General features: G+C 41.4%; 1 protein-coding gene across 6 annotated transcripts in view; it reads left to right on the top strand.

Moving 5' to 3' along the window:
* Positions 1-26,256, top strand: part of Nfib (nuclear factor I B) — a 216,819-nt gene that overhangs the window by 118,499 nt on the left and 72,064 nt on the right. For all 6 annotated transcript variants that reach the window (XM_042271354.2, XM_006975993.4, XM_076564434.1 and 3 more), the window contains exon 3: positions 9,441-9,494. In XM_042271354.2, coding sequence (XP_042127288.1) covers positions 9,441-9,494 — 54 coding nt within the window. The remainder of the gene's footprint in view (positions 1-9,440; positions 9,495-26,256) is intronic.

Here is a 26,256-nt window from a genome sequence, read left to right as displayed (position 1 = left end):
TGTGTAAGATTTAGAACAGTGCAGGAAAAACTGGGGACATAAAGCAGGCATGTGAGCCCTTGCCAGGGAGGGGACAAATGCTGACGGGCACTCCAGCGAAAGTAGCATTTATTTTTCCACACTCTCTTCTTACCAGAATTTCAGACCAAGGACATAAATATTGACTTGCTTTCTACTGAAATTCTGCATTCAGTTTTAAATTCTCCTCCACGATTTTGCCTTTGAGTCTCGGGGCATTCTACTTTTCATTTTCAGTTTGCTCCACATGCCTCTCTCAAAATGCAAGCTTCCTGGCTACCAAGAGGGGGAGAATGGATTATACACTGTCGCTGAAATCCAAACTGTCTCCCAGGTGGAAGTGAGTACAGCCATCTCAGCCCTCCCTGGATCTGGCAAGGTTTCTGGAGAGGAGGGCTCCATCAGTTTTCTGTGGCAAGTTACCCTGGTGAATTGTTCCTTGACGTACACAGCGGCGTGTTCATGGAGTATTGAGATACAGGCAGCATTTATGAAAGATTATAAACTGTACAAGTCTCTTCAGAAACTTAAAATACAGCTGGAAGTGTTTTGCTTCCAACAAACATGCAATCTTCATAAAATTGAGAAAGAAATGTTTTGAATAAATAATGTTTTAGTTTATTTCTCTCCAGTGTGAGAACTATTTTTTTTCAGTCAACATCATGCCACAGAGCTCCTCCTCCTCCACACTAGCACTCTTGCCTCTGTGTTTACATTATGCTGGTGCGTTCAACTTGATTTTTAAGTATGCCAGATTGCTCGGCCTTGTTTTTAAAGATAGAAAACTGGATTTGCTCCCGGGGACTCTTTCCATAACTAGGCCAGTTTAAAAACTAAACAAGGATTGAGTCAGTTAATTAATTTAAATGAGATTACAAATCAAAAACATATTATGCAATCTTGATTTAATTACCACATTTTATTTACTTAATTGAAAACACACTGTAGAAAGTCAGCAATCTTGACAATGACCCGAATGGCATCTTTGCATTCTGTACATTAAAGGCCTTGAAGGCAGAAGCCCAGGTGATCCTGGTGGGACCCGGGGCTTACTCAGGTCTCTCTCTGCATCAGCAGACAGTGATGAACTTGGTCAGAGTGCAGGGCTGAGGATGGACTTCCCTGGCCTTTGCTTTGGAGTCTTGTGCCGCGTGCCATGCTGGGCTACAGCCCTATCCCTGTGCCTGGCCTTTGCGGTGGGCACCTCTGTTTTGTTCTTCAGTGTTCCTGTGATGTCGCTCCCTTAACTTTCAGCACTCTGAGATTTTGGCTAATTCCATGTGGACAAATTTCAGTCTAGGGCTCAAACAAATCCTTCTAATCCTTGGGATATGAGGCTTTGAGTCTAATCTCCCTGTTAAGCAAAAAAGTAGTTCTTTATAAGAAAGTTGAGTAATAGAATTACTGGAGAGGCAAATAGAATGTGTCTCTAGGAAGAGACAGGGTGGGGGGTAGTTTGGGGGAATGGGATAGAGAGACCAAAGCCTAAAGGGAGACCTGAAGGGGGGAGCATGAGAGAAAGGTAAGATTCCACTCCCCAACCCATATTCATGAGCTTTTTAGGAGCAGGAAAGCACTCAGTTTGTCCATGTATCTTTGTATTACTTTAATAAACATTTAATAGGAGGGAAAGAAAATATCATAAAGTTATAGTTTTATGCCCCCTCTGCTAACAAAGCAGCCCCCCTCTAAAACTGAGTGGTGTTTTAACTGCTGGAGGGCAGAAGATTCCTGGCCCATGCCATGTAATGGAGACTGCAATTATGTAAGGCCAGCTTACTGTCAGCCTGGGGGGTCAGTCTTCTGGGGTCATCACAGAGGTGGGGTGTGGAACAACATGGGCAGGGGTGTTTTCTGAGGATTGTTCTCTTCTTCCTGTCCTGAAAAACAGGCATGGTTGTATCTCTTCGTTGCCTTGTTTTTAAATATGTGTTTACATGCCTTTCTTGAAGTTTCTTCTTTTTTCACATTTTCAGTACCCCTCCCCATACTTCCTTTTTTTTTTTTTTTTTTTGGTTTTTCTAGACAGGGTTTCTCTGTGTAGTTTTGGTGCTTGTCCTGGATCTCACTCTGTAGACCAGGCCGGCCTTGAAATCACAGAGATCCGCTTGGCTCTACCTCCCGAGTGCTGGGATTAAAGGCGTGCACCACCACTGCCCGGCTACAATGCTTCCTTTTGTTACGTTATGTATTTAGTTTGTTAAAGCATGCTATGTTGGTGTATTAATAATGTAGGATATTTTAAGGAGAAGGGAACTGTTCTCAGTCCCTAAGAAGTCTCCTGGCATTCTTGAACTGACAGTGAACTAGCTTTTTTATTTTTCACCTGACGAAGGCAAAGGACTCGGACAAAGGGACCTCTATCATGCGATGACTAATTTTAGTTCTAGCAGGAGGCTATCTGTAGGTCGGCAGGTTAAAGTTTGGGTTTCATTTGCTCTTCTGATACCCCTCAATATAAAAGCTATATTGTTATAGAATCATATAATTTTAGAGCCGGAAGAGTGCCTATAATTTATCTTACTCAGTCCCTTATTTGGCCCAAATGACCATAAATTGTTGTTCTTCTCAAATTCAGTCCCTGCCTTCTTCTTTTTCATTCTTTCCGATTTAAAAAAAAATATTTATTTATTTGTATTTTATGTATATGAGTGTTTGCCCACATGGATATCCATGGGTCTCAGTGTGCATCCCAGGCTGGCCTGGACCTTGTTCTGTAGTGCAGGCAGGTTGTATGTCTTATCTCCATCTACCAACACATGACACCACACCCAAGGATAATTCATTTGCCGGTGCTCAAGTCTGAGGATAAAATGAAGTCCTGGAAGATTGTTTGGAATAGAAGGCCTTTAGAGGCTGCAGGTCCAGGAATTCCTTCACCCTCTTCTTGCTTCTGGACCCCAACTAAACTACTCTTCCCTGTGTTGGTGAGAGCCAACAATCAGTTCCTGATGAAAGTGTTCATGTGACCCTCCTTTCTGCCCCTATGACCCAATGTCCAATCTAGAAGTAGGGAAACCCTACCTTAGCCCGGACCTGAGTTGTGGGAATGGCTTCTCTGTTCCCCTTCCCTCCTCCTTGGGTGGTCCTCTGCGTGGAGTGGCATGCTGGGCATCTCTGTACTTCATGTAGCAGCTGTTCTCTGTGCATTGGATTTAACTAAGCATTGCAGGTGTTTGTCTAAACCTTGAAATGTAAGGTAATAAATCGGCCAGACATTGATTAGACACCCCCAAAAGATGATTGATCAGGAGGAGGTCAGAATGAAGAAAGGAGGACTTCATAGGCCAAGCCTCACCCATCAAATGTAGGTGGGCATGAGCTAAGGTACGCAGCCAGGCATTGGCAGAGGTCAAACCAAGGAGCCGTGATGCATATTAAAACCTTTGGAGCTCTTTTGTGGCTATGTGGAATGCAAAGGTTTTAGCTTAATCAGTTTTGAGTTTTAAAAAGATCACTTGGAAGCAGAGTAAAATCATGTACTGCATGTATGCTGGCGGATCAGTCTATTCTTATTACACTATTCCAAGAATCACCTCCATCTGATGACTTTTATGATGTGACTTTGGTCCCCTTCCCTAAGAAGAATCACGTGTTTTTTAAATTAATTAATTTATTTTATATCCTGACTGCAGTTTCCCCTCCTTCCTCTCCATCTAGTCCCCTCCTCCCCTCCCCTCTATCCTCCATCCACTTTCTCTGCTGTTTCTGTTCAGAAAAGGGCAGGTCCCCCATGGGTGTCAACAAAACATGGCATAACAAGTTGCAGTAACACTAAGCACCTCCCCTTGTCTTAAGGCTGGGCAAGGCAACCCAGTATGAGGAGTAGGGTTCCAAAAGCCACAAGTGAGTCAAAGACCACCCCTAGTCCTGCTGTTAGGAGTCCCACAAGTAGACCAGGCCACACAGCTGGCACATATATGCAGAGGGCCTAGCTCGGTCCCATGCAGGCTCCCTGGTTGTTGGTTCAGACTCTGTGAGCTCTGATGAGCCCAGGTTAGTTGATTCTATGGGTTTTCTTGTGATGTCCTGTCCCTCTGGTTCTTATAATTCTTCGTCCCTCTCCTCAGCTGGATTTCCCAAGCTTGGCCTGATGTTCGGCTGTGGGTCTCTACATCTGTTTCCATCAGTTGCTGTATGAAGACTCTGATGACAACCGGGCTAGGCACCAATCTGGGGTTCAGGATGCTGGCCTGGCCTCTGGTGGAATGGGAGGCTTCCGCCAGAGGTGTAGGCTGGGATATGGAGGTGGTTTCTCTTTGATGTATTAACTTTTTAGTTGAAATTATTGTTGAAACAAATATGTACAAATGTAAAAGTTTTCCATATTTGTGGGGGTGTACCATGACTATGTTACCACATGTATGCATTTTGTAACATTTAAATCGGTTTTGACAGGTCTTTCCTAGTTTGCATTTCTTTACGGTGAAAACATTCACAGTTCTTCCTTCCTGCTCTTCAAGTGGTCTGTCACCATCGCTCTAGGAGCCCGGCCTTTTCCTTCTGTAACTGTGACCTGATGTTCCCCATCTGCCTTTCCCATTCCTCCATCTCCAAGCTTTTAATCTCTGCATTCCTAGCACATTGGGTCACTTCTGAGCCTCAAGAAAAAAGTACAATATATATTATTTTAAACAAACAAACAAAGAAACACATAATATCCAGGGTCAGCAAGACAGCTCAGTGGATAGAAGAACCTGGTGACCTAAGTTCAATCCCCAGAACGCATGTAAAAGGTGGAAGGGGAAACCTGACTCTGAAAGATAGCCTCACACCTCCACACGTGTGTCGTGTCATCTGAGCTTCTGTGCACACACTAAATAAGTGGATGCATAGATGAATATTTGTAGGTCATTATAAACTGAATAAAAGTATGCAAAGCATTACTGTGTGCCAAACACTGTGAGCCTCTGATATGAAGGCGCTCCAGGATTCTTACTGATTGTCATTTAATCGCTATGATCCTTAGCAACTCAGTTTTGGTCTGCCCACCTCAGAGAGTAGCAGTTAGTCATGCCAGAAAGTTACTACTTGGTGACAACCATTTCACAGGCCATTATTGACTATCACCACACACACACACACACACACACACACACACACACACACACACACACAATCAATATATATATATTTGACAAACTTTTATTGACCATTCACCAGATTACCTTAAAAAACAGTTTTGTTATTTAGTGGGGGAATGGACAGTAAATTTGACTTAGAACCACCTTCCTTTAGCACACCCTGAAGGGAATAAAACTCAGCTGATAGTAACAATATATTTCAACAGGTATCAGAAACATGCTTTGTTTTGATTTTTTTGAATTCTGAAAGTGACTTGGGATGTGCTGATAAATGACAGGGAGGAGGGAAGTTGGGGAAGGTCAGGTCAGGTTCCCAGAAACATTTAATCTGCTGTAGGATCACTTGGCTTTGAGCGAGCCCAAGGTTGCATCACACAGTAAGAAGCAAGGCGTCTGAACAGGGCGCACGCAGGCAGGCAGGCACTTTACACAAGCCCTTTAGCGAGCACAGTGTTCTCAGGTCCTCTGTCAGAGCGGATCAGCTCTTTAGGTGAAGTCAGGTTAGAAGAGCAAGATGGACAGCCTGTTCCAGAGAGGGGTGAAAACACTAGGGCATGGCTCTGTAGGTCCTGCAGGGGTGTGAGTCCTTAACCCAAGGGACAGGAGTGGCCATGGTGACCATCACAATGTAGAGATCTCATCATTCAGTTTCCTTCTTCCCAAAAGAATAACTAACGTGTAGATTCATACTTGTGAGTAGAGAAAGCTGGCTGGGCTGGACACACGTGTAATCCCAGTCACCAGGGAGGCAGAGGCAGAAGGGTTCTTAACGCTGCAGTGTGAGATCCATTGTGAACAGGCCTGGAGATTTCAGAAGGAAGCGATGCAAAGTCAAGTTTGCCTTTTAAAGTAATGCAACTCAATTATGTTGAGTCAAGCTAAAAGAAGAAGAAATGTAAACAATACAGATTCAGATAAAGGACTAGAAAGCAAAGAAGGGGAGAAGGCGGGAAGACTGTTGGGTACCTTCCAGGTCCACCTGCTTTCTTCTTTGGAGTGTCAGAATTTTCCTGGACTCAAAACATAGTGTGCTGGGCAGCTCCTAACCCTATTCCTGCCAGCCTCGTCCCTTAAAGGCTTCAGCCTCCAGGAAGGCGATTGCATCAGCTGCTTGTATCTCCATCTTGAGCATGCTCTCTCCGGAGAGCTCGGGGTAGGGCTGTGGCACCTTGGCAGGGGCCTGGGACTGAGATATTGACATGTGTGCTCTGGGGCCGGGTGCACAGACCCGGCATAGCTATTCCTAGGTACGGCACCACTGTGGACAGAGCTTTGCTTCTTCCTTTTCTCCCTTCCTGAGAATTAGTCCATTAAAAATCGTAAGCATTTTAATGTGCCTATGTTGTTAATAATATCTCTTGTGAATTGATGGTGTAAAGATGTACTAGAGCCAGGACTCTGTGCTTGGTATGTGCTTGGTAGGATTCAATCTTTGTGGAGATTCCAAAGTAGACCGTATTATTGCAGTTTTCGTGTCTAAGGTGCAAGATTCTAACCAATGTTTTACGAGATCACCCTAGAGAGGGACAGAGTTAGCGTTTAGTAACCCCGCCCCCCCCCCCCCATACAGCAGAGAAGGGGTTTGAACAGAGCGATGGAAGTGGTTAATGAAACCTTTGAGTCTGGAGTAATTTGACCTGGGTGGTGATTTGCGGGGCTTTTAGATGTGGTCTGAAAAATTCCTTCTCTGAAGTCAGCCACAATAACAGTTCATTCTTGGGTTCTCTGCCAACTGTGGCTCCCTGGTTACTTCCTTCTCCAGCAGTTGGAATTAAGTGACTGATCTAAGGTGACATCAGAGGAGATTGCAGTGTTAGAATTCATAGTGTGAGAAGTGAACGGGTTGCTTGCCCTTTCTGGGGCCCCCACCTGTGTTTGGGGAACAGGCACAGCATTTGCTATTTTGCTTCATGAGAAGGTGCAGGTTTTGCAGCATGAAGGAAAACCTGTCACCGGGGTTGGGGGCCAGTCAACACCAGTCCATAGATAGCAAAGGTTTGACCAAGTCACTTAGCGTTCCCCCAGACTCTTAAGGTGTGCTTAGTGGATGTGTGTTTGTTTGTTTTTAAGTGAATAGTTTTGTTTTCCCTTGAAGACATTGGTCTGCAGTTGTTGGGCATGAGAAGAGAATGTAACTTTTAACACACATGAGAAGGGGAGGAGCAGGTTGAGAAAGGCTGCCCCAGTGGGATGTGGGGCATTGTCGAAATGAGGGCTGAGCCATGGCAAGTGAGCAGGTTCTCAGGGAGAGAGGCTGCTCTTGATTCTACTGGACACACAAGTTTAGCAGGGGAGGTGAGGGAGGTGATGGGTGCCCTGTTGCAGTCACTGTAGCCAAACACAATAAGGTGTAGGTAAGTCCACAGCTCCTGGAGTGGGGCTGCTGTGCCCCTTGCGGGCTCATGACTGTGGCAGCATTCTGCCTTGCTCTTTCTAGATGGGCTTGTCTTTGTACATAAGAAGTAGCTCCACGACAAAGAGAAGGACTGTAAAGGGCCTGGTCTGTGAGCCTGACCCTGTAAGTAGGGATCTCAACAGGCTAGACTTCCCTGGGGGTGGGGAGCTGTAACAAAATGAAACAGTTTAACATTTTACTGTAACAGTTACACTAGGCTTAAAAGTGGCCGGCGCTGCATTCTCTTTGAAAGGAACAAAGAAAAAGATCCTTCTGTTAAGTTACAGGTCACCCACCCAGCCTTGCCTCAGTTCCAGAAAACAGTAATGGATGAGGGTCCTGGAGAAGAGTACCGGCCTCTGGCAGCAGGAGATGCTAGCCAGTGCAGTCAGCTCGTTCTTCCAGTTCTTTCCCTCCATTTTGGGAAGTCAGGAGCAAGGTGAAGGACACTATGGGAATCACAAAAACAAGTTTGCTAAGATTTCATGAACTATACTCTAGAGTAAAAGAAAAAAAAAAAAAACTCAAGGAAATGGGATGGAGGGATTACGTTCTTCCCTATTAACCCTGACCTAGTGAGCAGGAGGCAAAGGGCAGAAATGAATAACCGAGTTTTCTACAGGAATACACCAATAGGGTGAAGACCAATTGTAATGTTACTCACTTACCTGGCATAACCAAGTAACGTTGACAAAAGCAAAAAGCAGTCTGATTTTCTGCTTAATTCAATCCCTCCACTGCCTCAAGTTTAAGGGCAAGGTTTTAAGGAAGAGATTTGTGGGTTTTTGGCAGTTGGAGACACTGCCAGTACCCCATTTTGTTGAAATTCGCTATTGTGTTCAAAATTGCCTTTCTGTAGGCAAGCAAAGGAGGCTGCTGAATTTGAGCCATCCATTTCTCTGGCATATACTGCAAGCCTCGTATGTTTACTCCAGGAGCAGCCCCGGGAAGACAAAGAGGGAGACAGGCTATCTGCCTCTTCCTTCCTTCCTTCCTTCCTTCCTAGTGCAGTGTAGCTGTGGAGACAAAACCCAAGGGCTAGAACCAATAAAAGCTTTCAAAGCAACTTCCCGCTGGTAAGTGTGTGAGAACCCAGAGCAGGTGATGCAAATAAAGGCAGAGGGTCCACGGAGGCAGAGGAGAGAGCCAAACCCAGCAGCGTCGATTGGTTAGGACGGGCATACTGGCGGGCAGTGCCAGTCCTCTGAGCCCATTCTGTGGTGTTGGTGAGGAATGGCGTGGACTGGGCTGCTCCAAATGACTGTGGCGGCCTCTTCCTCCTTATCTACGCGTCTGTCTGTATCTCGCAGATGGAGATTAAATTGATCCAACAATTTGCTCTCCACAAAGCCATGTTGGTTTTCCACCTAGTAATTTATGCTTTTCCTGGTGTTTGCAAATCGATTGCTATTATGGGATGCAGACAGAACTGGGCCGGGATCCAGTAGGTTGGGGGATTACTGGAGAGGATACGTGAACATTCGTGAGAAAGCCTGGAAGAGAAGGCTCTTGTTTCTGTGTATTTTCCTCTCTGACGAAAAGCATATTTTCAGGTTGTTAAAAGTGTTCTTAATTACATTTAGATTGTGTCTTTTAAGGGACAATATCTGCCTTATTTCAAATTTCTGCTATCCGGCCTTGATATTTGCCTAACCTTCAAATGGCTTCAGTGGCTTTGCGGCCAGGCCTCTCATAGCAGGAAACCTTTCTTCACCCCGAAGCGTTATAGATGAGTAATTGTTCCCTTTGACGAAGAAATATGTATAGGCATCTATCTAGTTTGATGACTAAAATGTTGCTATGAAAAGGCTTGGGAAAGTATGCTTTATTTAAACACTTCACCTCATTGTTGTACCTTAAATTTTTTTTTAAGCCCTTCTTAGTATTGTGAAATTCTTTCAAAACAAATTAAAAAGAAAACATATTCTGTGATTTCTTTTCAGATTCTGGACAATCAGGAAGTCCAAGCCACAATGATCCTGCCAAGAATCCTCCAGGTAAATATGTGTCCCCGGACGTGTGCACCCTGCCACTGGTGGAGAACAAAGGAGCCCTGTATAGATCAACACCCATAATTGGTCAGCTGCCTGTTCTGTTCCGGCAGGCCGCAGGCTCGGGACAAGATGTGATTGTGTGTAGGCCTCTGCAGTGGGAGCGAGCTGCTTCCTATGGCAGCCCTCAGTGTTCACCTGAGCGCAGAGGTTTTCATTTTTGTGGGTGTCTTTAAAAGCTGATTCAAGCACATGTTTAGTTGTGTGTCTTTAAGGCATTTGAAAACCTAAAAACCTTTTAATCATATTTTTAGTGGACAAAACCAAAACAAAACCCCAAAACAAAACAGAAAACCTGGTAACAATTTCTGTACTCTTACAGTTTATGCACTCTGTTTTAAGAACGGTACTGGTGAGCAGTTATGTTTTTATAAAGGGGCTTTTGCAGGACTTTTAATTCACCATCTTCAGTTGAAGGTGTGGATGCCCTTCTTTAGACAGAAATGGATGGTTCCAGACCCGAGAATGGGCATATACATTTTGGCTGTCCTGGGGGGGGGTTGTTCTCCACATTCTGAACATACAGCATTTTACTTTTGATTTAGAGCAGTGTTTTCCTTCTCATGAGAAAATAATATGAAATTAACATAATGAGAATTTAAAATTTCTGTTATTATAAGAATTTTAATTGTATCTGTGATTTTTTTAAGAGAATGTTCTAAGAATGTTCTTACCAAAAACAAAAGCAAAACACAATAAGCCCCAAAGAGCCACACTTGCCCTGTGTCTCTCTAAAAAATGTCATCTGCCATTTCACTGGAACAGACCACAAAGTGTAAAACATTAGAATCTGAGGTCTTTCCCATTTTCAGTTGCTTTATATGCCTGGCTTATGAGACATTGCTGTACCTTAAAAATCCCCAGATCACAAAAGGAGACTAATTCATTCCTAAAATTATTTTAGAGAGATGTAGCACTCATTATCCCTGGAAAAATACAAAATCAAAATGAAATAATTTTTTTAAACATATCCATGTTTTTCATAGGAAAGTTATTTTTCTACATATGTATTAAGTTATTCTGTATAGACTATTCTGCTTAAAATTATATTGTTTGGCAAAATATTATATACTCAGCGATGAAAACACTAATCCAATGCACATTATATACTCCAAAGGTAAAGGTATTAATTCAATACATATTCTATACATCAATGATGAAAAGTCTTAATACAGGACAATTTTAAATTGATACTGAATTGATTTTTCTTGATAAATTTGCTAATGCTGCAATCTGAGAGCAGAGCATAAAATATTTAAATTAAAAAAATAAGCTTTTAAAAGCCTCCACACACACATAAAAAAAGGAAGAAAACACTTTGAGGAGAAAGGTCTTAAAAGCCAGACTAAACAAAGGCTGTGCTGCTGTTCACTTCTGAAGGGCAACTTGATTGGAATTAATGATGTAGCCCTGTGTGAATCGCATTTCTGAGCAAGTACAGAGGCTCACCTGATTGCTGTCTGCTGGAGCTGGGCAGAGCTGGGCAGGTGACCTTTGTGTGCTTATGTTATGGCAGGATTGAATTTTCGGTATTTGTCAAGAAGGTTGGTTACATTTTTCTTCTGGTACGTACCATGTAGAGTTTCTTTCTTTATTTTTTTTTTTAATAAAAAAAGCAGACAGAAGCCAACTAGAACACACCAGTTCCTCCAAGTTTCAAGTTTCTTTGGGGGAAATGTTTTTTGATAACTGCCCAAAATTAAGATGTTAGTTAATTAATTTAAAATTGGAATTTTCTTTGACCATTCGGGAACTTCCATCACTTAACATGCTTTTTGTACATCATGATATGGAGCTTATTAAAGAATTTTTGTTCTATTTCGAGACAGCCTCTCCTTAGGTAGTAAGGCTTTTTCATAAAAGCAAAATGTATCCTACAATATTTTGAAATAAACTAGGCATTTGGAAGATGATATTTTTCAATTTTAAATACAAGAGACTTGTTCTCGTCTTATAGTCAGTTGGCACAAACTGTATCAGCAACCCAGGTATTGGGAGCTCAGGAGACTTCTCCTAGGACACTGTCTTCATCTCTCAGTTCTGGCCTTGGCTGACCTGATTCAGTGTCTCAGGGGCAACAGTCCATTGATGGAAAATTCAGACTAGCTTCACAAGTGGGGAGACTGTGCTCCTGAAATCTTCATATGGAGATTCAGTGTCTCAGGAGGCACAGTCCATTGATGGGAAAATTCAGACTAGCCTCACAAGTGGGGAGACTGAGCTCCTGCTGGCTTCCGTGAGAAGGCCAGCTTCTGCAAAACACCTTTGCAGTGGTGTAGGGTTTCTCCCAAGAGATGTGGAACTCAGAGGGATTGCCCTGTCTACTGCTGTGTGCACTCACCAACAGCTTGGGAAGAGGTGGTGAAAATCCCAGCCTTTAGAGGCATAACATCTCATGGAATCTGTTCCTGACCATTGACATGAGGTGGTCTCCCACCCAGCACACCCATGTATCTGTCTCCACACTACCCCACCCCACTTGGCTGTCTGACACAGGCGCTACTTCTTTATGGGTTCTGAACTTCTTTTTTTAAATAATAGGCAGTATTTTTATCTATTTAATTTTTTTAAAGTGAACATGCAACTAACCGGTTTCCATATACTGTTTTCACGTGTCCTTACACTTTGTTCTTTCGCCCCTCCTCTTCTTCCGTCCCCATCTTCCTAACCCCGATGCCCTTAATACTAGACTCTGTACCTTGACAGATAAAATGAGTCTTTATTTTCAAATTCATGCTTTCATTTGGGATTAGTGTTTCATCACAAGCAAACAAAAACATATCTTTGGACAAGTGACATTTAGTGTTTGTCATTTGTAAAGTATTGAAATAATTTCTTGGTACTCGTAATTTATAAAATGTATTCAAATAGTCTTTATGGAAGTTCCTCCACCTGCTTGTAACTTCAGATTTTTCTCTGATTTTTTTTTTAAAGTGATGAGTAGTTGCATGTTCTTTTCCCAGCTAAGGTGCTGTTCTAATCACAAGGGGCCTGACAGCATGGCCTGAAAGCACCTGACCATCTCCTTGTCTTAATGGTGTATCTTTCTCTTGCTTGTGACCAAGTCTGAGGTTACATATTTATCCTCACTTGTTTCTAGGAGTCCAAGTGTCTTCTCCTAACCAGGTCAGCAGCTCTGGTGGGCTAGAAGTGACAGGGGCTGAGGGACGTGGGCTCAGGTCTGATTGTGTTTCCAAACAGCTCCACGACTTGAAGGAGATACAGCATTGGATTGTAGTCTTTTGGATTTAGCCTGGATTTGCTGTTATTTCATATCTGTATTCCTTGGACTGATTTCCCAAACTGAATCCCCTGCTTACTACCGGAATGGGAGGGTATCAAGAGAAAGCAGCAATCTGGAAGTTGAATTTGGCCTCTGCTCCAATTTGGAGTTTAGGAAGGCTGTAGTTTAGTGGGAAGCTCCCTTGGCTGGTAGAGCATTAAAGAAATGTTGAATCCCAGAGCAAGTCCTGTAAATTTTCTGATGGAAATTTTTGAAGTATTTAAAATTTCATTAGCTAGAATTTTCTTATTTAGAAGGAAGGGGTTTACAGTTTAATTTCCTACTTTCTTTTTTTCAAGAGTGTGTACTTTGGTGTGTGTGTGTGTGTTGACATTTGCATGTGGCTTGACATTATATGAACATTGGAGCTGTATATTGTGTGACCTTAAGTCAGCCACCTTGAGTTCCTTCTCTGTGGCAAGGACAGAAATGAGTAAATAATTAAATTGCACGAAGAAACTCTTGTCAAATACAGCAGTGTCTGTTTTCACTTAAGCAATTGTTTCAGTCATACAAATTTCCAGTTGCTCATTCTCCAACATATTTGGTAGATCTCACAATGGCAGTCAATGCAGGGGTGCCACAAAACTAATAAAAATCCGTTGGCGCTAACTGAGAAGGTGGCGCAGCATCTTGATGGTGCCTGGTACCTGCTGGCATCACTGGGGCCCGTATTTGCCTAACCTTTCACTTTATGTTTTTAAATGTTAGGTTTGGGAGTATACATAACACTTTTTAATAGTTTTAAAATCATACAATATTTTTCTTTCCTGTTTTCATGGACAGACAAATGTTTTTAGGTTCTCACAGTCAAAGAAAAAGGAAACTCCCTTTGATATTTAAAATCATAACCCATTTTTTAAAGTTCATATTCATTCCTTTTTATAACCTCATTTGGTTCTGTCATTCAAGATTTTTTAATGGGAGAAGATAATATTGTTTAATAACACTGATGAATAATTCTAAACTGTGGTACTAGATAATAGGCAACAAACTATAAACACGCTTTCTATTCACAAAAAAAAAAAAAAAAATGAGTAGGTATGTCCTGAAAAGAATAGTTAACAGTAGTTAAAACCTTAAGTAATTGAAGAATTAGATCATTCCAGTCAAAAATCAAAGGCCTTTTTTTCTTAATATATTAGCTTCAGAAACATTTCTCTTTTTCTTCTTACTCACTTGGAGACATGCTCAATGAAATCTCTAAATGTTCAAAACTGGGACAGAATTGAGACTAAAGGAGGATTGGATAAGGGAAATGTTTCTTCTCAAATTATTCAGAAAAAACCAGAAGGGTGCCTAGCCCTCACCTACTAATTTTTACAGGCTGCATTCTGGGTACTTACGTGTAACCTACTCATCAAAAGTTGGCCTGGAGAGAAGCTGGCACCAAGCTAGGCCTTTACTACGCAGTTGGCCTGATTGCTTGAAATAGTTAATTTGCTAAAAGAAAGATAATTTAGAGCTATCCCATGAGTCCTGAGAGATCTAGGAGAGGTAGGGTTTCTTCATCTACCTGGATTGCCTACTTTATCAGGTACAAATAATATAAATTGCCACTGGCTCTCAAGTTGAGGAGTAAAAATTACATTCTAGACAATGAGGTTCTGGATTTGATTGAGCTCAAAATGAGGAGTAGAAGCAGCCATTTCCCTTTGGGAGTTTGGGAATAGCTATCATTCCACACTGAGTATCATTAACAAATTCAGGAATTTCTAAGCAGGCCATAAGTGAAATTTTCACCTGGTGGTTACTCACTGAGCATCTACCTTGTGCACAACATTAGGCTAGATGTTGCAGATTTTTGCAAAATGTGAATTACATTGAATCTTCACTCTTCCCAAGTTTTAACTATGAGTACATATAATATTTTATATATGCTGGGAATTAAAATTTGCTTAGTGCTTCAATGGAAGTGTTTCAGTTCAAAGTTGTGGAATACTGTTTCTAACTTTCGGGTCATGTGAACAGTACGAGGAACATAAGGTATGGGATGATATTTTCCTCTGGAATTGAGCTCTGTCTTGTACAATCATCATTAGGTCATGAGGAGACTGAGCAGGTCAGACAACTTCTCAGAAACTCAGCTCTGTCCACACATTTGCAAGGAACAGACAGAACACCTGGATAAATGTAGGTGTTCCATAAAAATGAGTTTAATTTTCTGGTTTTTTTTTTTTTTTTGGATTATACTTTTTCTCCAGCTTGATTGGTCAGGAAACCTTCACATAGGAAGAACTGTTTGACGTGGAACCAAATGTATTTTTGTATTGTACTTTTTTGGATATACAAAGCAGAGGAAAGACTCAGGAAAAAAGAAGGGAAGTAGAGTTGAGAGTAGCCTAGGATAGGTTTTATAATGGAGGCAAAAGGAGCTGATGTTTTCAGGTTCATGGTGGAATAGACAGTGAGTCTGTTGCGTGTCTCTTGGCATTAAAAGACAGGTACATCAACTTAGCTGGGCAGCTCTTAGTACTGTCATGAGAATAGGCGCAATCTCTCTTTGGGGATTGGGCAACTTTCCCCTGGCAATCCTTTATCTGTTGGACCTTCACATAGGCACTGTACAAATATTTTTTCCCAGTTGCCTCTCCATGGTGCTCCTACCTTCTGAAGCCACCAGTTTCCCCATCCCCATTAAAATTTACCTGTTTATATTCTTTCTAGCCCTTCTCATCTCTTTTTTTTTTTTTCCTGTTGACTCTTACTAAACACTTATATCTTGTCCTTCAGACAGGCTTTCCCCACCAAAGGCTCCTCTCTTTTTCCTGACTGTACTGAAAGGCTATCAACTCAGTAAGTGGGCTTCTGTCGTCACTGAGTGAGTCTCTTGAACTCATGACTTTATAGGAGCTAGGCCCAGGTGATTCCTTTCCATTCTGTTCCAGTTTACATATACTTTGTTTTGTTTGCCTTGAGGAAGGTTCTAACTCCGGAGTCTAGATGGCTTTGACATGGTTGTAGCTATCTTCCTATATCAGCCACTGAGTGCTGGGATGGCAGGTGTGGGCCACTGTGGAGGTACTGTTGATTTGAGTGTACTCAGTTTAAAACCTTGCCCCTTCCTTTTGAAGAAATCCAGGAACTGGTGTTTCCTTAAGTTCTTATAATGACTTCTTTTTCCCCTTGCCTTAGTCTTCTGGGTTTTCAGTACCTCCTATGAGTTTCTAGACTGCATTTACTTTTCATTTGGCCAAAAGTATACCATTGGAGCAGATTCCTCTCCTATTGTCTCAGACCTTTGTTTCCAATGACATGTTGGACTTGTTCTCCCAGATGCCTCATGGGTAACTCAGATGTAACACTTTCAAAATTAAATCCGTGCTCTTTTCTATCAGACTTACTTTGTTTGCTTTCCTTTGTAAGTATCTTAGCACTGTCAGAATCTCCCCAGTCACTCTTGGTTGGAGAAGCTTGTGGCTTTATTAGGGAGCCCCCCTCGCTTCGATACTCTTCTTTGGGGTACAAAGTTCTCAGTTCTGTCACCCTGGTTTGAGTTCTGCCCTAGTTACTTTTCTACTACTGTGAAAAGACACCACAACCAAGGTAGCTTATAAAAGAAAGCAATGAATTTGGTGCTCATGGTTCCAGAAGGTTAGAGTCCATGACCATCATGGTAGGGAGCATGGTAGCAGGCAGGCAGACTTGGTGCTGAGGCAGAAGCTGAGAGCTCACATCTGATTCCCCAGGCATGAGGCAGAGAGACAGGGGTGGCTCACTGGGAATGACATAGGCTTTTCACACCTCAGAGCTCATCCCTAGTGACACACCCCCTCCAACAAAGCCACACTCTCCATTTCCTAAACAGTTCCACCAGCTGCCCAGAAAGCATTCAAACATATGAGCCTATGAGGGCCATTCCCATTTAAATCACCACAATCTCTAAACACGATTTCTTCCTTGAAATGTTATAGAATCATTGTAATTGTTTCATCTTTCCTGGGCTTCTTTTCTCTGACCCTGTGTGTGCAGGAATCTGCTTAAAGCATGAACGTGGTTTAAAAGCCCAGGATGACTGACTCACTGCTTATGAACCCTAGTTCTACAATGTAGTTTTAGAACAGGGGTTCTCAACCGTTGGGGGTTACATGTTGGATATCCTTTATATCAGATATTTACGTTATGATTTGTAACAGTAGCAAATTTACAATTTTGAAGTAGCAATGAAAATAATTTCATGGTTGGGGTCACCACAGCATAAGGAACTGTATTACAGGGTCATAGGATTAGGAAGATTGAGAACCAGTCTTTTACATACTGCTCAGTACCCAGTTCCCCTCCCCCCCTCTCGCTTTCATCCCGAGTGCCCTCATCCGCTGGGCTCTGTCCAAGGCCACAACCTCTACAGCCCCACTACAAACAGATGCTCATCTTAGCCATCCAGACTCTTCCAAGCATCTTACCGGATATTCCCAGGCAGGGTCGAATACCTCAGTTTCCATTGCAGTTTCACTCTCCCAGCCTCTGCTTACACATGCTCCCTCTAATAGATAATTTTTCATGATTTAGTACTACAACCCAGCTTATCTTGCATAAAATAGTTGTAGAAATATTTTTTTTCAGGAAAATTTGGTGGGTAAGTACTCATAGATTGCTGTCAAACTTCCTTACGTTTCTTATAAAACTAGTGTGAAAGCTGGAAGGGCTTGTATGAAGACTTGACTAGTTATTGGCAAATTGTAGGTTTAATTTGATTTTTTTCATGAGCCGAAACTTTATTCGCCAGTAAGTTCAATACAGGACCAGTGCTTTCCCCATTCTATGCTGCCCACAGCCTGGAGGCTGTACTGTGGGAGGATGGTGGTAGGCAGAAGTGGGCTGATGGAGGATGATGAAGTGGAGGTTGGGCTAGTGAGAACCCAGTTAGCATGAGCGGGCACTGGTGAGAGCATCATCAGATGAGCTTAGGGAGGGATGATATAAGAGGGCCCAAGGAAGTGGGCTGGCTTACTTGGGAAGCAGGCTCCCCCATTTTATAACTGCACTTGCCCAGGAGCCCATCTTCTCCTCACCCCCAAATTATCTCAAGTGTTAATTGCTCACTGTACCGTTCAGGCTGAGACTTGTCACTTGGTCACATTAGAGCTCAAGTAAAGGAGAAAACATGGTCTTTCCACCATACGGTAAGAGGAAGGTCAGGTTGGTTCAGGGTTAGTCTTAGGTCTTCAAGTTGTTTGTTTGAATTTTAGCTCTTTTAAGGTTTTGTAGTGTCTGAAACTAAGCAGCCACATAACATGATTCCAAATCAAAAAAGGAACATACTGATGTAGGCACTTAGCTTTCACTATACCTAGTTCCCGAAAACTTCCCAGAAGGCTCGACAGAAATAGATTGTAGTGTGTTTAATTTTAAGAGATGTTGCTGTAACATATTTTTCTCTTATTGTTGAATGTGTTGGTTATCCACAGACAGTTAAATTCCCACACAAAATCCTAAGTACCCTGAGGTTAGGCTTTGCCTGGACCTACTACTCTGGGCACTGTTTTCGTGATTGTTCCTTCAGCCAAGTATTTTGTATTTCTTTCACAATGACTGCCTGTGACTAAAATCTCCTCTCAATGTAAGTCCCCCCACCCCTGTGTATTTTTGTAGTATGCAGCCACAGATTAATAATGCAAATCATTTCCCTCCTCACAGCTGGAATGTGAGGACAGTTCTGTAGTGCAGAGTGGGCTGGCTCTCTAGGCTGGTTGCAGTCCCTGCCATCTGTGGAGTGTAGCTTCCTGTGCTCACTGGCCTACCCAGGGCACTGTGACACCCTGGCGTGGAAAGAGGGAGGAGCCTTGTAATGATGGGGCAAGACCACAGTGCAATATCACATACGTACCCCTCGCTAATTAAGCCTTAGTTTCTTTCTACCTTATTCTTAAAAAGTACATTTTAAGGTACTAGGCAGGTTTACCAGAGTCGTTCTTTTTCTTTCTTTTTCCGATGATACCAAATGAAATCATTTAAAAGAAGGACTTGTGTGTGGCAATTTGATTCTCACTACCTTTTAACTAACAATGCCAATGAACCTTGAATAATTTAGCAGGTTTTGATTTTCAGAGTTGTTAAGAATTTGGGGGAGGGAGGTTTGACATAAGCGAATTTTCAGAGACCAGGTCCTTTTCCATCTTTATTTAATAAAGTAGAAGTAGGGCCAGACTCTTGCTTTCTTGTTGAAATGCTTTTGATTATTGGCTCCACTAAAGCTATTCCCTCATACTCTGTCTACTTTGACTGTATCATGTTGTCCCCTGCCCTTTGGGGTGGGGGGGGGGGGAGGGGATATCCATGTCTCCTGTAGTACTCAGGAGCAAGAAGACAGAAAACCTGTCTGACTTTTAGGTTTGACCTTTTGATTATTAATAAAATCAAATGCAGGGCCGAGGAGATAGGTCATTGGGTTCAATGCCTACTATGTAAGCATGAAGCCATGAGACTGGACCCCTAGCGTCTATGTGAAAACAGAGTGTGCTGATGTGCACATGCTCCTGTAACCCTAGTCCTGGAGGAGTGGAGACAGGTGGATCCCCAGAGCTCCCTGGCCAGTGAGCCAAGTTCCATGAGAGACCTTGTCTCAAAATGTATGGTGTAAAGCAATAGAGGCAGACATCATAGGCTAACCTTTGACCTCTGACCTCTATTCCTATGCTCATACTCATGAGCACACACCTGCATGAACATGGACAAGCAGATTTACACACACATACACACACACACACACACACACACAGTGCACCTCTTAATGCCATGATATTTTGTTAATTGCTTCCACTGGTTATTTTGTAGATTGTTTTTTAATGCAGTGGATTTTAGCTTTAAAATTTGGCATCTGGAACTGTTGTCATCTTCTGAACTGAACTACTCTCTAGCCAGAGCAGTTTTTTTTCTAAATAAATAATGGATCATTTCTGGTGAGATAGAATAAAGCATTCTGCTGTTTTAGTCTCAGCAGTCCTGCGTGATATCTAGAAGAACAGCCCCTGGCACACACACACACTGTACATTTCTATGGAGAGTGGAGAAGTACCTATGAGTGTTTAAGACCAAGCGGAGAGAGAGGAAGGCCAAGGAATGAATGAATGGATGGATGATTGAATGCAGAGGCTCTAGAAACTGGGGGCATTACTCTTAATTAAAAGAAAGAAGGCAAAGTCTTTTCAAGAGAAGATAATTGGTGCTAAAATTGTAATGTGTGTTTATTAACAACTGTTTTCACTTTAATTAGCTCATCTAAGTCATTATAATAACTTCCTGACCTCAATAGCTGATAGTTTTGCCTTGGGTCTTAACCCTCTGATGTGTATGTTGCAGACCCATATTCTTTCCGTAATTTGTAAAATGCATTATTCCATTTCCTCCTTTTGATGCCAAGGCTGTGCTCTAGGTTCACCCTAAATCCTTGGCCATGGTAAAAGCAGCTTCTTCAGAATTTCCACATCCCTAATTCATGTTCTTGCGCCATGGTTAGTATGTAGCATGTCTGCACCCCCGACAACCTCCTTGATAGAATTTCTTCAGGATCTCTGCTGTTCAGTTTCACAGTAAGAGTGCTTAGTGGTGCCTCTCCTGATGAATCTCTTCCTCTTAGTGAATTCCAAACACCTTATGACTGTTATCACTTTCTTTTGCAAACCTCTCTTTATTAAGGTATCTGAGCCTGGCCAGAGATAGTACTAAGCAGTGTTAAGAGGAGGCCCAGGCCATATACATTGAACAGCCTATGTCCTGGAGTACATAATATGATCTCCGATCTCAGTGTCTGGCCTCAGTCAGAAAACACAGGTATTTCTGTGGAATATTTGCAGCACCCCTTTGCCCTGTAAGTGAACTGCACCCCAGTCAGGACTGTGCAGGAGGGAGCTGATTGAGAAGTGTAGGGCTAATAAAAATCACTGATTCAGTATCTTAGACTCAGAGAATCTTTGCCCCCGGTCAGATGAATTGTGACTCTTTGGTGCTTTGTTTACTAACCCATAGAGAACATACCATAACCTTGCCAGATTTTATATACTCACAAAAAAAGGTCACCCCAGTAAGATAATGTTGGGGAAGGCACAAAACAAACAAGCAAAGGACATTCTTTAGTAGTTGGTGTCTTCAGAAACTCTCCAGATTCCACCGAGTGTTTCTCATTCTTTTGTGATGATTGTTGTGGTTTGCAAATAGTGCCCCATTATGAAAACCTGGCTACTTGTTGCACAAGATGAACTGTAAGTGGAGGTACACATGGTTGTGAACCACTATGTGAGTGCTAGGAACTGAATCCCGGTCTTCTGGACCAGTGCTCATAATTGCTGAGACATCTCTTCAGCATGTATGTTCATTTTCATATGGCTTCTTTAATTCAGCAGAGTCACTTTGGCATTTACTCGTGTGGTAGCATATATTCCTTTTTATGGTTGAGCAGCTTTTCATGACATGTGCATATACTGTATAGCATGGGAATTCAAGGTTGATGTTAATCTGCTTTTCATAGAGATGTCTAGTTGATTATGCACATTTGTTGCAAGGGCCTTTTGTTTTCTACTGAATTGTCCAATTACCCTTATCAACAATCAACAATTATATAAGTGCATGTTTGCTAAAGGGCCATTTCATGAACCTGTATGTCTCTCTTTTGCCAATACCAAAGCATCTTTTTGATCATTTTTAACTTTAGGTTTTTATAATATGTTTTGTAAGGTTATTTTTGAATCTTTTTTATTTTCTTATAAATTTTAGAAGCAGTTTGTCAAACTATAAATAGTATATCTTAAAAACATTTTAAAAGCCAGATACAGTTTTGAGTGACAGTGATAAAATTTAAAGACAGATCCTTGAGGTATCCAGCAAAAAAGTTATCATTAACTGTTGGATGGAAAGCCCACATTTCAGGCTTAACCTCTGATTCGGCTTCTTCCAACTTCTTACTAAAACTTCCACAAAGACTCATAAATTGTTGAAAATGTTTCTAACTATGTTGAAAACAGAGAGCAAATGATGGCCTCTTGCTTGGCTCACAGAGGCTTATCTCATCACCACATAACTAATGTAGGCAGGCTGGATTCAGAAATCCCTGTTTTCTGGTTGATTTTGTTATCTCAGCAGAGAGATCACAGTGCTGCTTCTGTGAGACGGTGCAGACCCGCGCCCTATCATCTCTGCCATCTGCCATGGACAGAGGTGGTTCTGTATTCTTTAAAACTGTGCCATTCTTGACACCAGCAGGGCTAGGGAATGGAGGACAAGAGAGACCTCCAGCTCTCGTCCCCTTCCCTGAGTGTGGCCTCCAAATGTCCCCGCTCCAGTCTAACTAGTTTATCCCCCAAGACAGGGTCCTTCTGAAGCTCCGTCCTGTCTGCGCTTGTGGTAGTCCTCCATCTCAGAAGGTTCCTGTCTATAGTCACCTGGTAGACTCTCAACTAGCTAGGTGGTAGGGAGAGAGCAGGATCCAGTTCCTTGGCAACTTTGATGAGTACTGCTACTAATATTTCACCACCTCTCTCAATTATTGTTTACCAACTTGAGCTACTTTAACACGTTTTCTTATTTAATCATCATCTTAAACCTTTGAGTTTAGTGCTTTGGGGCCGCTAAGAAATGTAAGCATTCAGAATCGTTATCGTTGTCAACAGCAAAGACGACAAGACCAAATGGGCAAAGCTGCTGTTTGGGCCGAGGGAGAGTCTGGCGTACGTGGCACAAAGCCTGCTGTGTAAGGAACACTCAATAGCATCTTCATTGTCATTACTGTTACTCTTTTATACAGCTGAGTGATCTGAGTGAGGAGACACAACTCCATATCTGATTCTGCCCATTCTACAGCCTTATGCTCAGCCCCGATTACAGACTTCACTTATGTAGCCAACAGGAAGCCGCATACTTCACCAAGTCCAAACCCAAACTATGGATGTGGTTAAATGAAAAGCAACCACACTAATAGGTCCTTGATGAAAAGCAAAACAAAAAACAAAACAAAGAAAGGATATATGAGTACCATCTAGAAAAGTATGTCTTTGAATATGAGGAACTAGGCGTTTATTCAGGAGGAAGGACTTGCATGGTAGATGAACCAAAAAATACAGTTTGAATAAATATGGAGCCATGTAAGATGGAAAAAAATAGTAAAAGAAGTTGCTTTCGTACTATTAAAATCTATGGTAGAGAAGTAAGACCCCAGCCTGTGGAAATAGTCATTGACACAGAGAACAAACTCAAGTTATTTGCTCTTAAATGCAGAGGGGGAAAAAGTTTAAATAATTGATGATAGAAGATGAGAAAGCTTCATACGAATTTATGTCACCTTTGTAGAAAAATCAGAGCGTTTAGAAGCAAAATAGGATTGAAGATAAATGAAGACAATTTGTATCAGCTAAAAATGATCTAAATATGTGGATCAAAAAAGCTAACTATATCTAGTGTGCAGTCATGGAAAGAGATCAGCAACTAAATATATTCAGTGAAAATATTTATATTTCAAAGCTGAAGCAGAAAAATCTTTTGATCATCAGAGATGAATAAGAAGTTATCTGCATATTTCTGTTTTTCAACATGAAATGCTATAAGATAGGGGATATTTAAAATTACGAGAAGAAAACTTTTCCATTGAAGCTTTGCATTCAAAGGCAACAGATATGAATTCTTCTTTATTTGTGGCCTCAAAAAATATTATCTCTTCTTTTCTCTGTGATAATTTTTCCCTGGAAATCCGTTCTAACTGACAGTAACTCAATTTTTTTTAAAAAGAGAGATACCCAGGAAGCAGTAGAGACAACTCCAACATTTTGAGTCCCTCTGTATTCAAGAGTAAAGATTAGCCAGGGGCTTGATTGCAAGTAGAGTTGTATTTGGTAATTTATAAATAGTGTTATAAACATCCATGCCAATGTGAAGATTATTTCTGAAGATATTGTTGTTACATATTACAAGTTTTATATTTAAAGTTATGGCAAAAATATACAGAACATAAAGTATGCCATCCTAATAATTTTTAAGTATATAATTTAGTACTGATAAATGTTTTCACATCATCGTGTAAGGATTCTTGAGAACTTTGTCATTTTGCAAATCTAAACTCAATCCATTAAGCAACTCCCCACTGGCCCCTCTCTAGCCCCGACAACTGCTCTGCTTCAGTTATTAGTCTAACCGCTCTATATAACTCATATATGTGAAGTCATATAGTCTTTGTCTTTTTGCTGTTGGCTTATTTCCAGATTGCATTTTTAAGAACTAAACTTGCAGGAGCCTAGGGGGAGGTTCAGAAACAAGAAATGGCAGACTTGCTGTCTCTCTTTAGAGTAATTTGCTGGTGGATTTTGCTAGTCTTTATTGTTAGCTTTGATCACTGTTTTTGCTTAGATTTGAGATTCAGTAAACAAGGTTTTTGCCGTGAAGTGAATTGTCAGCACTTGATGTGGTCATGTGAGTGTTTATCCCTCACTGCAAGGATAAGTTTTCTGATAATGGACTGTACTCAGTCATGAGCCTTAATGGTAGTGCTGTGCTTGTTCTCTGGATAGCACCACTATGTCCAGTGGAGGGATGCTCCCCTTAGGGTTCATGGGCTTGCACTTGTGTGTGCTAGAGCTTTTTTACTGGTTCTTTGCTTGGAATTCATGAACGTGGTGAAACATCTAAGAACTTAAGTCTGCTGGTCTCAGAAAACAATCAGGACCTTTGTCATCATTTCCTAAGGTTCTTGGGATAGTGTCAACGACATCAAAACTCCATCCAGCTGTGCACCCATCTGGGCCTGTTGTTATTTAAGGTGGTTGTTCAGTCACCTATCTGTTCTGTTCTGGAGTGGCCATCTTCTGAAGTTCACTCGAGTCACCCACAGATTCTGATTCCCACGCCAGGGAGGAGCCTGCTGCCATCCTGCCCTTATGTAGGCTCCAATATGTACCAGAGCTTTGCTTTCTGCTGTTCGGTTCATTGTTGACATAGTGCTTCCCAAACTGCTGCACATTTGAATGTCTTGTGGGGAATGTAACACTCTCCCCTGTCCAGGTCTCACCCCAAAGGAATTAAGTCAGAATAATTGAGGTTGGGATCCAAACATTCACTGGTTTTAAGATCCCCAGGTGGTTACAGTGTTGAGCGAATTTTGGGAAACTCTGCACTAGGATAATTGGTCTATTTCAGGGTTTCCAGTTCTTTGCAATTTTGGTTACTTTTATTTTACCAAGTAATTGCTCATTTGAGTTTTCAAAGCTGTGGTCAGTTTTATGTGCGATCCTCTCCCACTTCTTTACTGCATTTGGTTTCTATGGTTATGTCTCCTTGCTGATCTGGTGGGGTTTCTTGTTTTTTCTTAGCCAGGCTTGCAAAAAGGTTCTTTTCAAGGAATTCTTTATTTATTCATCATCTTAATATTTCTAGTCCCTCTTTAAAAATTTATCTTATGTGTATGAGCATTTTGCCTGTACGTGTGTCTGTATATCATGTGCATGTCTAGTGCTTAAGGAAGGCATTGGATTCCCTGGAACTGGAGTTACAGACACTTAGTTATGAGGCACCATGTGGGCACTGGGAATAAAATTGGGTAGAGCAAGTAAGTCCTCTTCACCACTGAGCCATCTCACCCCCCTCCCTCCCCCTCGTCCCCCTCTCTTCATATCTGCACATTTCAGCTTTTATCTTTAATTTCATTAGTTTAAAATTATCGGCTCTTTATTCCTAGGAGTCTAATCATCAATACCATTGGCATATGAATGGTGGAGCAGCAATACTCTGATGTGTCTGAGCTCATACTGAATAGTGGCTCTGAGGCAAGAGTGGAATTGTCTTCACACTGTCTTTATGTCTTTTCCAATAAGTTCAGTAAGAACATACAGAAATGCTATATAATTTCATTACAGTTTTTTTCCTTCCTTAGATTGATTTGCTATTCTTGTTTTGATGGTAAAAAATTGTTTATGTTTTCTTTTTCTCTTTGTTGCTTCCTACATAGTTGTAGTTTCTCTTTTGGCTTTCTCTCTAGTCCATTGTTTATTTTTTTATTTCCAAGGTATTTCAGAACATTTACTCATTTCTTTATTTATTAACAATTTTATTTCTCAAAGATGAAACAATATGACCCAAAGAAGCCTCTGCTTTTAAGGATTTGCTAAAGTTACCTCTGTAGTTGAGGACATGATCAACTTGTCTTAAAGCTCCATGGGTATAGCAATACAGAACAATTTGCATACATTTGCATGATATAGTCTGATTAATAGATACACTAATTTCTGGAAGAGCTATATTAAAATTCTTGAGGTTTCTTGATGCCTCTGGTGATTATACTTTTATCCAGTTTCTGTATTTTAATAGTTGCTTTAATATTTAGTATTATTATGTTCATTTGGAGTTTGTAAATTACTTATACTTATTAATATATTTTATGCTTTCTGCTTTGCTTTATATTTATTACCAGTATTTACATACAATTTCTTTATTTTTAACACCTCAATCATA

This window comes from Peromyscus maniculatus, chromosome 2 (assembly GCF_049852395.1).
Source record: "Peromyscus maniculatus bairdii isolate BWxNUB_F1_BW_parent chromosome 2, HU_Pman_BW_mat_3.1, whole genome shotgun sequence".
In the NCBI taxonomy this organism is placed as follows: domain Eukaryota; kingdom Metazoa; phylum Chordata; class Mammalia; order Rodentia; family Cricetidae; genus Peromyscus; species Peromyscus maniculatus.
This window is presented reverse-complemented; position numbering and strand designations above follow the sequence as displayed.